General features: G+C 43.5%; 1 protein-coding gene across 4 annotated transcripts in view; it reads right to left on the bottom strand.

The window, feature by feature from the left end:
- LOC121286299 (unconventional myosin-XVIIIb-like) overlaps positions 1-14,211 on the bottom strand; it is a 341,286-nt gene that overhangs the window by 126,537 nt on the left and 200,538 nt on the right. For all 4 annotated transcript variants that reach the window (XM_041203361.1, XM_041203360.1, XM_041203359.1 and 1 more), the window contains exon 24: positions 5,060-5,179. In XM_041203361.1, coding sequence (XP_041059295.1) covers positions 5,060-5,179 — 120 coding nt within the window. The remainder of the gene's footprint in view (positions 1-5,059; positions 5,180-14,211) is intronic.

The following is a 14,211-nucleotide window of genomic DNA, read 5'->3' on the forward strand; positions in this document are numbered from 1 at the left end:
CAGTCGTGATGGCATTCCTGACATTGTGATAAGTGATGCTGGCCCTCAGCTCATGAGTGAAGAATTCAGGCACTCCATAAATGATTGGGAAATTCAGCACAGCACATCATCTCCACATTATCGCCAGTCAAATGGAAAGGCTGAGGCAGCAGTGAAAATTGCCAATGGGATCAGCAAAAAAAAATCAAGCAGATCCAATACAGATATGTACAAAGCAATCCTAAAATGGAGAAACATACCTACTGAACACATGGAAAGTAGTCCAGTTCAGTGACTAATGTCATGCCGCATCCAAACTACTCTTCCAGTAGCTAAATGGTCACTGAAGCCGTAAGTGGTAACAGGCAGGTGTGACAAAATCAAAGTGAAACGACAGAAAGCCAATTTCACTTTGATAAAGCTGCCAAATCATTGCCGGAGCTGAGGATTGGAGAGCCGCTCAGGGTACAAATATTCAATGTTCTCAAGAAAAGTCAGCCCACTGACAACTTGTACCTGGCAACTTGGGATCTGTGTAGAGAGGTCGTCACCTCGATTGTACACAGTGAAAATGAACGATCAGATATGTCGTCGTAACCACAGACATATACGTACAACTGGAGAAGCTGCTGGTTCACTGCAGCTGATGAGGATGATGTGAGTTCACCAAATGTACTAGGAACTGAGTGACCATCAGTCCCAGAGGTCAACCATTTCCCAACAAAAAGGCAACAGATCAGCAGCAACAATTACCATAGCAGCAACACTCACCACGGCAGTGAAACACCCCAGAGAGGCCACATCACCCCAGGAACGAGATGAATAATTAATAACAACCCGCAGCGTATCATTAGAAGGCCTGAATGCTTTAAAGATTACGTGTACAATGCATGTGTAGGGACAGACAAAACTGGGTCAGACTAGAATGATCAGTTTTCTGTACGTGCCTGATGATTTTCATTGGAGATCATTTATGTACCTGACTTGCAACTGCAAATGACAGTGCGTGCCTGTTTTTAGTTTTTATGCAAAGGGGGATGTTTGGAGAAGTGCCTTTGTTCAATGTGGCCATATGCTTGCCATAGTCATGTGACATCCAATGTCATCCTTGGTTTGTATAAAGGCTTAAGAGCAGAAGCCATTTAATCCACCACTTGGAACATCTGTGTCAACGGTGATACCAAGACAAAGACGACTGCAGACCCATTACTCTTCCATGTAAAATGAAATCAGAGTAGGGGTGGTGCCAGGGAATAGGCTTAATGTCCTGGGCCTGCTGGAAAGAACATGTGTAGCACATTTGATGATGTTCCCATCCAACATCCACACAGAAGACACTCCTCACTGCACCAGTGATCCATTTGATGTTTTTCCCACAACAGCCACACTAAGGCATTTCATAATGAGATTGTGAAGTCAGTATCTGTTTTGTGCTTTAAGCCCATGGTCACGAGGAACTGAAATGAGACTGCCTAATATGGAGGACCCAGTAATCTAGGTTGGATGTGAATCACAGTTCTCGAAGCAAAAATAGGTCAATGCCTTTCACACTGAGCCAATTCTCCCAGTATTTTCCAGTGTGTTATTTAGAGATGCAAATTATGGAGAAAGTATAAACAGAAAAGAGAATTATAAAAAGGACATGCTGTTCCTTTTCCAAAATCTTCCTCATCTCAAAGTGTTTACTTTTTAATGGGATACAATTCCAACAGCAAACATCCTTTGGTACCCTGTCCATCTTTGGGGTTAGCAGGGTTAGACAGTAAGAGTCAGCAAGATATTTTATACTGGGTGTTCAAGGGTGGGGTGATTATATCCATGCCTAATTGTGTATTTGTACGCACATTTCCATCAGGAACTGCTGGGCCTGGTATGGGAAAAGTGGCTGATTCTCCCTCAGAGAACTGAGGCAAATTGTTCCACACATATTGTTGTGCTACCTGAGGTTAGCTAATTCAGTGTGGACCAGAATTTAAACTTAGTGTAACTTACTGACTAACCTAACCAATGTGAACGTGTGTCCTAACATTGAATAATGTGTCAGAAGCTGCGATGTGCCCGTGGATATTATAGAGATGTATTCTACATAATTCACTCCACATGATATCAAGAAATGGCTGAAGGCACTGGATACTGCAAAGGCTATAGGCCCTGACAATATTCCAGCAATAGTACTGAAGACTTGTGCTCCAGAACTTGCTGCGTCCCTAGCCAAGCTGTTCCAGAGCAGCTGCAACACTGCCATCTACGCGACTATGTGGAAAATTGCCCAGGTATGTCCTATACATAAAAAGCAGGACAAATCCAACCCAGCCAATTACCGTCCCATCAGTTTACTCTCAATCATCAGTAAGGTGATGGAAGAGGTCATCAACAATGCTAGCAAGCAGCACTTGCTTAGCAATAACCTGTTCACTGACGCTCAGTTTGGGTTCCTCCAGGGTCACGCAGCTCCTGACCTCATTACAGCCTTGGTTCAAACATGGACAAAAGAGCTGAATTCCCAAAGTGAGGTGATAGCCGCTGTCCTTAACTCAAGGCAGCATTTAACCGAGTGTAGCATCAGGGAGCCCTAGCAAAACTGGAATCAATGGGAATCAGGGGGAAAACCCTCTGCTGGTTTGAATCATACTTAGCACAAAGCAAGATGGCTGTGGTTGTTGGGAGTCAACCATCTCAATTAAAGGACATCACTGCAGGAGTTCCTCAGGGTAAGTGTCCAAGGCCCAACCATCTTCAGCTGCTTCATCAATGACCTTCCTTCCATCATAAGGTCAGAAGTGAGGATGTTCACTGATGATTGCACAATGTTCAGCACCATTTGTGATTCCTCAAATGCTGAAGCAATCTGTGCCCAAATGCAGCAAGACCTGGACAATATCCAGTCTTTGGCTGACAAGTGGCAAGTAACATTCATGCAACACAAGTACCAGGCAATGACTATCTCCAACAAGAATGAATCTAACCATTGCCCCTCGACATTCAATGGCATTACCATTGCAGAATATGGGAACTATCAACATCCTGGGGGTCACCATTGACCAGAAACTGAACTGGACTAGCCATATAAATACTGTGGCTACAAGAGCAGGTCAGAGGCTAGGAATCCTATGGTGAGTAACTCATCTACTGACTCCCCAAAGCCTGTCCACCATCTGCAAGGCACAGGTCATAAGTGTGATAGAATACTCTCCACTTGCCTACAATACTCAAGAAGCTTAACACCATCTAGGACAAAGCAGCTCACTTGATTGACACGCCATCTACAGACATTCACTCCCTTCAGCACTGACGGACAGTGGCAGCGGTGTGTACCATCTACAAGATGTACTGCAGGAACTCACCAAGGCTTCTTAGGCAGCACCTTCCAAACCCATGACCACTAGCATCTAGAAGGGCAAAGGCAGCAGACACATGGCAACACCACCACCTGGAAGTTGCCCTCCAAGCCACTCATCATCCTGGCTTGGAAATATATGGCCGTTCCTTCACTGTCACTGGGTCAAAATCCTGGAACTCCCTCCCTAACAGCACTGTGAGTGTACCTACACCACATGGACTGCAGTGGTTCAAGAAGGCAGCTCATCGCCACCTTCTCAAGGGCAATTAGGGATGGGCAATAAATGCTGGCCTAGCCAGCGATGCCCACATCCCACGAATGAATAAAAAGAAAGAATGGGTTAGATTTCAGATGTACTCATTTACATTTTATTGCCTCAGAAGACAGAAGTGTATTAGGAATTCAGGGTCAAAGGTCAGAACACTCAACGCAATATTCCGCCCATTCATATTAATGGACGCAAAATGGAGTCATGTGCACAGAACTCCACACCCAAGTTCGGATCTGCACTTCCATTGAACAAAGCTCTAACCCAGGAATACTAATTCTCAAAATCTACCATTCTCATCTCTATTAGTGAAGGAACCATCGAGGATTATAGCAGATGTCGTGGTTTATTAGAAAAGGTTTCTGTGAAGGGGTTACTATGTGGGAACTTAATCGCACAGGGCTTTAGAAATGTTTGGAGACTATAATTAAAAGACAGGGAAAAGCACACAACTGTCAGTCTGTTCATTACTCGCAACACAATTCAATTATTCATTATATGGCAGGTGGCTTTTAATGACTCAAAACTGCTGCTGAACTAGAATCGATGCTGATACAAACAAACACACAAGAGAAAAATGGGTGAGCAAGGCCAGCTTTGGCCATATTACCCGCAGGCTCCACTATGGCAGGATATGATGTGATGTGTCCACCTCCCTGCAACTCACCTGCTGAATGTTAATGAGGCCGCAGCCTCAAAATGGTGGAGAGGCAGGGGCCCTCTCTGCGGCCAGTATGCGTGGCTAGCCAGAAGTCAAAATCTCCCCACCCCTACTCTCACCCGCCTCATTTGTGGCTAGACCGTTCCACATAATGGCATCCTCACTAATATTTATGTGGCCTACTAACGCTCAGTGCCCAGAAATGGCCAATGGCATTAGATCCCAGAAGCCTGCCAGCTATGTTGGTCAAGAGAAGAGAAAGAAGAAATTGAGGAGAAAATAGTGGAAATAAGAAAACAGATGGGGACAGTACACACTGCAAGAGGTTTACTTACACTGAACTATCCTCATAGGCAACAGGCCAGGGTTCTACAGCAAAATACTGCAGATGCTGGAAATCTGAAATAAAGACAGAAAATGCTGGAAATACTCAACAAGTCTGGCTCCAATGACCTTTCATCACGACCATTCTGATTAAAAAATCATCGAATCTGCTTCTCTCTCCACAGATGATGGCAGCCCTGCTGAGTATCTCCAGCAATTTCTTTATGCCAGAGTGTTGATTCATTTGCAGAGATTATTCCAGAGAATGCCTCAAACTTTCCCAGTCTGGCTTATTTTTCTGAGGTTGCGATGCTACAAGACACTTTTCTCAGGATAAAATCAAAATTGCGCCAAAAAATTGCAGTTTTCTTTTGAGGCAGCGAAGAAGTTACAGGATTATCACAAGTTTACAAAGAAGCAGTTTCAAACTCCCAAGATATTGATAATGTTTTTAAATAATGCAATTTGACGTTGCAATGCTTCTCACCTGCATGTCCTTCAGTTCCTGTGCGAGGCGCAGTCTTTCAGCTCGCTCACTTTCCAGTACACGACAGGCCACATCCCCCTTAAACCGTTCATCCGTGAGCTCTGCTGTAAGGTCTGAAATCTGCGAGAACGGCAGTAAAATTACAACAGAAGTGGAGGGTGGCACTCAACCTCCAGTCACCTGGGATCACTCTTACCAGGGCTGATTCCAGATCAGCTCAGAACTGGTCCAGCTACGGAATGCTTTCGAGTGGTGAAAATGTGGAACTTGCTACTGTGAGGAGTAGGAACACCTTGGATGCGGTTGCAGGGAAGCTGGATAAGCATAGAAGAGGCAAAGGTATGGGAGGTTCTGCATGCTGATAAGGTTAAATGAAGTAGAGGGGAGGAGACTTGTGTACAGCATAAATGGACCAGTTGGGAAGAATGGCCAGTTTCTCCACTGCAATTTCTAGGTAATATTCCTACTCCTTTGCTCACTGGTCCCTTGGCTCTCGTGAGTAGACATTGGTGCATTGCCGTCATGTAACCTCCAACACAAAGCCTAAATGATCATTCAACACGTGTCAGCCTAGAAGGGGGGGGTCGATGGCAAAGGTAATCAGCTGAGGCTTTGCCAGCCTACAGCAGGCTCGATGTTTACATGTTTGCACTTCCTACCAGGAGTCACTGAGGTCAGAAGCAGATAGCGACTTCATTTTCTGTCCCCTCAAGAGGACAAGACCAGGAGCACCCTGGCTGAGATTAACCTAGACCGAGGATCAAACAAGGATCAAAGATGGGAAGGCTGGTAACGTTACAGGACTAATAATCTAGAGGCCCAGAATAATGCTGTGGAGACATGAATTCCAATCCTACCACATCAATTAATTAATAAATCTTGAACAAAATGATTGTCTCATTAATAATGATCATGAAACTACTGGGTTGTTATAAAAGCCCATCTGGTTCACTACTGTCCTTCAGGGAAAGAAATCTGCCATCCTTACCTGGTTTGGCCTACATGTGACTCCAGACCCACAGCAATGTGGTTGATTATTAAGTGCCCTCTGAAATGGTGCAGCAAGCCACTCAGTTGCATCAAACTGCTGCATAACAGCGCTGTGGGTGTACCTGCACCAAATGGACTGCAGCGGTTCAAGAAGGCGACTCATCACCACCTTCTCAAGGACCATTAGGGATGCACAACAAATGCTGGCCTAGCCAGTGACACCCACAAAACAACATGAAAAAAACTGGAATTCCAGTAGGATTACAGCATGTGGTCAGATTTTTCCACTGGATGGTGCAATCACCACCAAATTGTTGTAAGGCGGCCAAGCTGTGCTATTAATGATTGAGTTGATCTGCAGACACTTCTTGATTGGAAACATTAAGTTTATTTACAATATACTCAACAGCAACTACACGTGTGCTTTCAACTCCAACTCTATCTCTACACTGACTGCTGAGGTAGCCCGCGCTGCTCTCCTACTGGCTACTACGAATCCTGTGATCTTCCTTAACAAGAATTATTCTTAAAGGTACATTAAACATTAAATAAAACCATAATTACGACACAAATCCAAAAGCAAAGTTACCATATATGGAACATTAATGTGCCCCAAATATTTCCCCTTTACTTCCAGAGGGATGGAATCCCTAACAAAAAATGTTGGTTTTTATCTAGTTTAGAATGCTGAATCAATACACAAAATGTAGTCAATTCACTGCCAGTTGGCCAAAGGGCATGTAAGTATTTTAGAAACACGGCTGATTTCATACACAATGCCACAAATTTCTAAGCGTTTCGTTTTTAGATAATATTGTGATGTGAAAATGGGACACTGAAATGGACAATTTCAATTGGGAAAAAGAACAAGCAGAATGACTTTGTGCCTGAACTATATCTGACCCGGCAGACAGCTGCATACTCATGGATTTGGGCTATACTGCTGCTGGCAATAATATTACGATGTAACAAGCCAATTTAGGAATTGGCAGAAACTCTGTGAACCAAAACACTGAGTGCAGAAAGTTCGGGAAGGAACTGCAGTTGTAGCTGGGTATAACCGTGCACAAGGAGCAGTGCATTTATATTGCAGATTAAGTGTAGTTACAGAGTGAAGTGTTGGAACAAGAGTAGCCCATTCAGCTCCTCGAGCCTGTACTGCTTCTGGCAACATTTTGTCAGCACATGGAAACTGCTCAAAGATCATTTCTCACTGAGTAATTTTCCCAACCTTAATGGCTCCGACCGGTAGGATTACAGTATGTGGTCAGATACATTGCTGGCGAGTTTGGATTCCTGAAACCCCAGAAACAGATCTTCATTTTACTCCCAATCCGGGAACGCCTCGAGTTTAAATTGTTCCTCCTTGTGGTCAAATAGCCTTGTCCCACCCCATCTCTGTGACCTCATTCATCGCTACATCCCTCCAGAAGCTCCGTGTCCCTGCAATTCTGGCATTTTGCCCATCCTCGATTTCCTTCACCCCACCATTGGCAGCCATGCCTCAAGCTGTCGAGGCCCTAAGCTGTGGAATTCATTCCCTAATTTCCACTTCTATATCTCCCTGCCTTCGCTTTAAGCTGCTCCTTAAAAACTGCCCTAGTATCTTATGTGGTTTGGCACCAAACTTTGTTTGTGAAGCACCTTGAGATGCTTTACTATGTTGAATGCAAGTTGCGGTTGGGTCTCAGTGAGTCTCCAGAGGCACTTGAGCCACTTGGACACAAACAAAACATAAGCGAAGGTCATTCAAATGCATCCACGTTTCCATAAATGAACATTTGATCTGGAGATTTATATTTGCCAAACTCCTAATACCTGCAAAGAAATGGCAAACAGTTCTCTTTTTACTGTAATTTATTCAAATGGCATGTTCTTTGTGTAAGGAGAATCTCATCAGAATTCACAACCGCATATAGCCAAATCCTCAATTCCAGGCACAATGCAAGAAGACCAATTCCATCTGTGGATAATTAACAGCTCGGAGCATCTGCCACAACTCATCACAAATTCCATCCTCGCTATCTTAACCCTATCCTACTCAAGCCTTCACACCGTTTCCCATTGCAGCCAGCGAGAGCTTAATGTGGTCGCACAGATTTAATTGGGACAAAAGAACAGAAGAATGATTTTGTGCCTGACTAGCAGCAGACAGCTGCCTTTTCACGGATCTGGGTTACAGCACAGCTGGGTATAATCTTACACCGTAACAAGTCGCTTTAGGAAATTTTCAGGGAATATGAAACGGAGAAACCAAGTGCAGAGGACAGGGATGAAAATACAATTCTAATGGAGGGTCAATGTGCAGATGTAATACCCACTGCGGTTTGAATTTAGCAGGTAGATACAGGTGACAGTGGAAACACTGAAGTGATGGTGTGCGTGCGAGTCGTCACAAGGGTAACTGCTCACAAATCAAAGTTTTCGGTTTATCCTCCTGTATCTTGTCTGCAAAGAAATGGGTAGATTAATTAAGGGTGCCCTTTGTCTATGCTGTTTGAGCCAGTCACCACTCAGTGACCACTTTCGGCATTCAGGTCACAGGTGCAAAACTCCAACAGTGTTTCGCTCCAGTATTGACTTCAATTTATATAAGACAAGCCCTGAGTACATTAGCTACTAATGGAGTGGGGTGCGGAACTGCTGAGTGCATTTGAACCTTTTCTTCTTATTTCCAGGATCTAAATGTGACTGCAGTCTAGGCAGATAAAGGGGGGTCAGTTCAGGCCATCTTTCTTATTTGCTCTGCCTATTTGTAATGAGTTGGAGGCATCCTTTTATATTTCACCTGGGTTCAGTCTTGATTTTCAGTAAAAGACCATGGGCAGGATTTTCAAGCCTCACCAGAAACGCCAGAGCTGGTCGGTGTGCCCATTTCGCCGACCACGTTCCCTGCATGGCCATTTTGGCCGAGGCAGGGTTTGGGGCCCAGAAGGCTGCTCCCGGCCTGCTCCCCCCCCCTTGAGGCAGACAGCCAGTCAGGCTCAGCGAGGGCCTTGTTAATGGTAGGTAATGGAGGCAGATGAGGATTTTCTAGTCAGCCTCCAGTTTCCAGACGCAACAGGGAGCAGATCGAATGCCAGGAGGTGGGCACCCAGTGACTGGCCAGGACGCAATGCTCCAGGCAATGCTGTTGCCTGCTTGGGTGGGGGTGCAGCCAAAGGCCGTACTTCAGAGGACATCTCCCCACAGTGGTGGCCTGGCTGATTTCTCTTTTTTGAATTAATTTTTGAAAAGTAGTTGAGACGGCTCTTCCATGTTGAAGCGCCCTCTCAGTTGCTTGCCTTTTACTGCAGCCGGGGGCTTCTCTGAAGTTGGAAGGCCTGTGAGAGCGTCTGCTCTTTGCCCTTATTGGACAGGGAACCTGTCTCCATGCCATTTAAGGATGCATCCTGATCAAAACAATTCCAAGGTGTGAATGTTTCCCACCTGGGGTGGGGGGGTGTGTGATGGGGAGGCAGTGGGGGGGGGGGGGGGGGGGGGGGGGGGGGTGGGGCGGAGGGGGGAAGAGTTGTGGGTTGGGACTCAGGAATAGTCCCAGCTCCTGTTTCCCACCTCCCCAAAATTCAGCCCCGAGGGTCAAGCCTCACCATCTCCATGCCTCCACCATTCCCCAACTTCACACACACAAACAGCATCTTAAATGATTCCCCAATGCAGTATTAAGAGAATGCTGCATTGGTGGTGGTGGTTTTCAATTGAAACATCAAGCCAAGGCCTGGCTGCTTTTTCAGGTGAGCGTCAAAGATTCACCACACAAAGGATAGGGAAATCTGGAATTCTCTCCAAAACAAAGTTGTTGCGATTGGGCTTTAATTGGCAATTTTAAAATTGAGATTGATAGGCTTTTGGTTGGCAAAAGTATGAAGAGATAAGGACCAGGGTAATTGGAGTCAAGATACATCAGCCATGATCTAACTGAATGCTAGAAGAAGCTCAAGAGGTAGAAAAGGCTACTCCTGTTCCTTTGTTCCTTCCCAGTGGCACTATTTCAAGAAGAGTATTTGATACAGTACTGCACAACAGACTTGTGAGCAAAGTTATAGCTCATGGAATAAAAGAGACAGTAGCAACATTGATACTAAACTGGCTCAACAACAGGAAACAGTAATGGTCAACGGATATTTTTCGGGCTAGAGGAAGGTTTGTAGTAGAGTTCCACAGGGGCTGATGTTTTGAGAGATGCATCCTTCTATAATTTTGTGATAATGTTGTCTGTGTAGAAAGCTGTGGGTATGGATGTGTGTCCAGATTTAATTAAAGAGGGGGAAGGTTATGAGAGACAGGGTGTCTGTGAGGTCTAAGAGATGAAAGGTTAAAGGTTTGCGCATTTGTAATGAGAGGTTATGGTGGGTTTGAGTTACAAATAAATAGGTTGGATCTGAAATTTGCATTTTGAGATAAGTTGGGGATTTGATTTTTCAGCTGTTGAGTTTCAAAATGGAGCTCAGAGATAGTAAGGAATATTTGCATCTTACAGCGATTCCTTGGGTAAACAGGGGAAGGTATATTTAATTTTATTGATCCAAAAGTAGAAGCAAAATAGGAAACATGAAAGATTTATATATTTGGAGAAGTTGAGATTCAAAGTGGTGTTTGAGGACAATGGAACCTGAGATGAAAGGGGAAAAAGATATTTAAGGATAGGGATGTTGAATTATTGGGAGTGCTGTGGTGGGTACCCAATGAAGGCCAGCTACTTTGTGTGTGAGCCTCTGAGAAGCTGTAAAGCTTTTGAATTGGAAGCAGCTGTCCCATGTTAAGCCAGGAGAGTCCTTGTTTTCGGAAGCAGTTTGTTTCTGAACCTCCTTTTGGAACAAGTGTCTGAGAAGTTGTGAGTTGTACCTTTATTAAAGTGACAACAATCCCTTGACATGGGTAATACTTACTGGACTTTTACTTTTAAAAAGCTATAACGGGTTGTTGCTAGAAAGGTAGTTTAGTTGTGTACTTTTGACCACGCACGTTTTTTGGGGGCTTGTTCTGTAAGACTGTTTAACTGCGTAACTTTTATTTTGTGCGCTTAAGTTTTTTTTTAATAAATCTTTTAAGTTTTAAAATTCTAAAGGTGTTACTGGAGTTCAATGTTTTTGAGGTCAGTAGCTCTTCCTCTTTTTCACAGTAAAAAAAAAAGGTCCACGATCAACAAGACAGACTTCACTCTGGCATCTGCCTTGCTTAGCACTAACATCAGCTGTGGTCCATTAACAATTGGGACCCTTGCATTCCCGGATGTATGTTAATGATCTAGGCCTTGGTGTGCAGGAAACAATTTCAAAATTTGTGGATGATACAAAACTTGGAAGCATTGTAAACTGTGAGGAGGGCAGTGTAGAACCTCAAAGGACACAGGCAAGTTGGAATGGATGAATAGGTGGCAGACGAATTCAATGCTGAGGAATGTGAGATGATACATTTTGGTAGGAAAAACATTGAGACACAGTATAAAATAAAATGTACTATTCTAAAATGGTGCAGAGGGACCTGGGTGTACATGTACACAAATCACTAAAGGTGGCGGCACAGTTTGGAGAGAGCAGTTAATAAAGCATACAATATCCTGGACTTTATTAATAAGGACGTAGAGTACAAGAGCAAGGAGGTTATGTTGAACTTGTATAAGACACTAGTTAGATCTCAGCTGGAATACTGTGTCCAGTTCTGGGCGCCACATTTCAGGAAGGATGTGAAAGCATCGGAGATAGTGCAGAAGAGGTTTACGAGAATGGTTCCAAGAATGAGGACATTCAGTTCTGAAGCAAGATTGGAAAAGTTGGGATTCTTTTCCTTGGAGAAAAAAAGGCTGAGAGGAGATTTGATAGAGGTATTCAAAATCATGAGGGGTCTGGACAGGGTAACTGGGGAGAAACTGTTCCCACTAATGAAAGGATTGAGAATGAGAGGGTACAGATTAAAAGTAATTGGCAAAAGAAGCGAAGCAATATGAGAAAAATCCTTTTCAAACAGTGAGTGGCTAGGGCCTGAAATGCACTGTCTGAGAGCAAGGTGGAGGCAAGTTCAATCGAGACATGCAAGAGGGAATTAGATGATTATTTGAAATGAAACAATCTGCAGAGTTACAGGAACAAGGTGGGAGAATGGTACTAGGTGAAATGCTCAGTTGGAGACTGGTGCAGACATGATGGGCTGAATGGCCTCTTTCTGTGCTGTAACAATTCCGTGATTCTGTGAAGAGCATGGGATCCTGTCCAATATGCTTCCTTTAACTAATACAACTAAACTTGATTAACTGAGTTTTTATCTACTCGTGATTCATGGTGTAAAATGGCTGCCACAGTTGCAGTAGAAGAAAACAATTGATTGTATGAAGAGCTTTAAGAGAATTTGGTGGCAGGATAAAGGGGCTTCACATTTCGTTCAATCCCGTTCTTACTCTCCCTTAGCTTGGCAACAATTCAGCACTAAATTAGCTTTGAAGATTTTGTGTCCCCCAGCACCACTATTGTTAATTTAGATATGCATAAACTCATAAATAAATAGATTTCATTAGTGCAGTTTGCTCATATGGTTTTATGTTATAATATTTTAGGGACTTAAAGCATCACAACATTAACAACATGGCCATGTTTTAGTATTTACCACAGAGCAGCTCCATCTGTCCTGGTCTAATCAGAAATAGTTTGCTCCAGATTTTTGCTTAGCCTAACAGATGCTGTGTGCTTTCTGGATTCCAGTAACACCAATAAACATTAAATTATTTTGACTCTTGATATCGTACTGTGCCTTGGGAACATGGAAAGCTGCAATGGGTCTTCATCAGCGCAGACTATTCTTTCACAAGCTGGTGGGCATTGCAACATCACCATCGCTAAACCTGAAGTCTTGGTGCTGGGGTAGGAGAAAAGCTCTGGTCTCCCACAGTCGGAGGTTTACATTTCCTACCCCTGCTATCTTCATGGCTCTTTGAAAGAGTCCATTCAGAAACACAGTACAAATAACCAATTATGTGAAGCGTCAACATGTTTATCAAGCTCTCAGCTCCACCATGATGCAGAAATTTGGAACTCTCTTTCACAAACGGCAGTTGATGCTAGGCCAATTGTTCATTTTAAATCTAATATTGATAGATTTTATTTAGCCAGAGGTGTCACGACGCACTGGGGAATAGTGCGCTGCAAAATCAAGCCCCACTGCTCCCCGAGCCGCGACAAATATGAAAAGTTTGATCAATCCACCTAATTGTTTAATTTAGGTTAACAGAATACGAGCACCAGGTTTGTAAACTTAATAAGTAAATAACTATTTATTGAACAAATTGTCTTAAACCAGTGGCAAAAGAAAGAAATATGAACTGCTAATTTCTTACTCTATAACCTAAACTCTACCCACTTCATAAATCCACAGACACACACACATACACACCACATAAGACACACAAAACATGGATTTTAAGGGTGGGATAAAACAGTTCAATAGCACCAATTCCAGAGTACAAGATTCGATGGATTGATTTTGATCGATGGTCTTTCAAATTCCTTTCAGTTCTTTGTTAATGATACAAAGTGGTCTTCTAGCACTTTCAGTACTTAGTTCACTAGTTGAGCACTTGCTTTTCGATGTCTCTAATGGTGATTTTCCCCTTTTTCTCTTGACAGGGGTTTTCAGAGAAAGAGAGCAGGTTATAGAGATATGAAGAGAAAAAGCCAGCTAGCTATTATTGTGGAATTACTGGAATCTTACACACACAGGAGAAAGAGGTTTTAGGTATTGTTCCTTTCAGGCTAAGAGTTATTCTGCTGCACTGCCCTCACACAAAAACCTGGTCAGGAGCCAATTAAAATGTTGTTGCCAAGCAGCTCCCTTGGTCCAGGACTCCTTTCTGGCACCATCCTGTCTTTCATGGCACACTCTGTTCCAGGACTGCAACATTGAATATATCCTGTTCCAGTGGACATCTTTCAAACTGCAGCCATTGTAATTTTAATCCGCAGTCCAACAGAAAATAAAAATATATGTTTTTTTTACAACAGTCCAACAGAAATAAGAAGATTTGTTCCTTACATAGGTATTAAGAGATACGGGCCAAAGGTGAATATATGGTTAGGTCACAGAGCACCCATGATCTCATTGAATGGAGTGGAATAGGCTCAAGGGGCTAAATGGCTAACAACTGTTCCTATGCACCAGACCTTAGTGATTTC

Source organism: Carcharodon carcharias, chromosome 13 (genome assembly GCF_017639515.1).
Source record: "Carcharodon carcharias isolate sCarCar2 chromosome 13, sCarCar2.pri, whole genome shotgun sequence".
Classification (NCBI taxonomy): Eukaryota; Metazoa; Chordata; class Chondrichthyes; order Lamniformes; family Lamnidae; genus Carcharodon; species Carcharodon carcharias.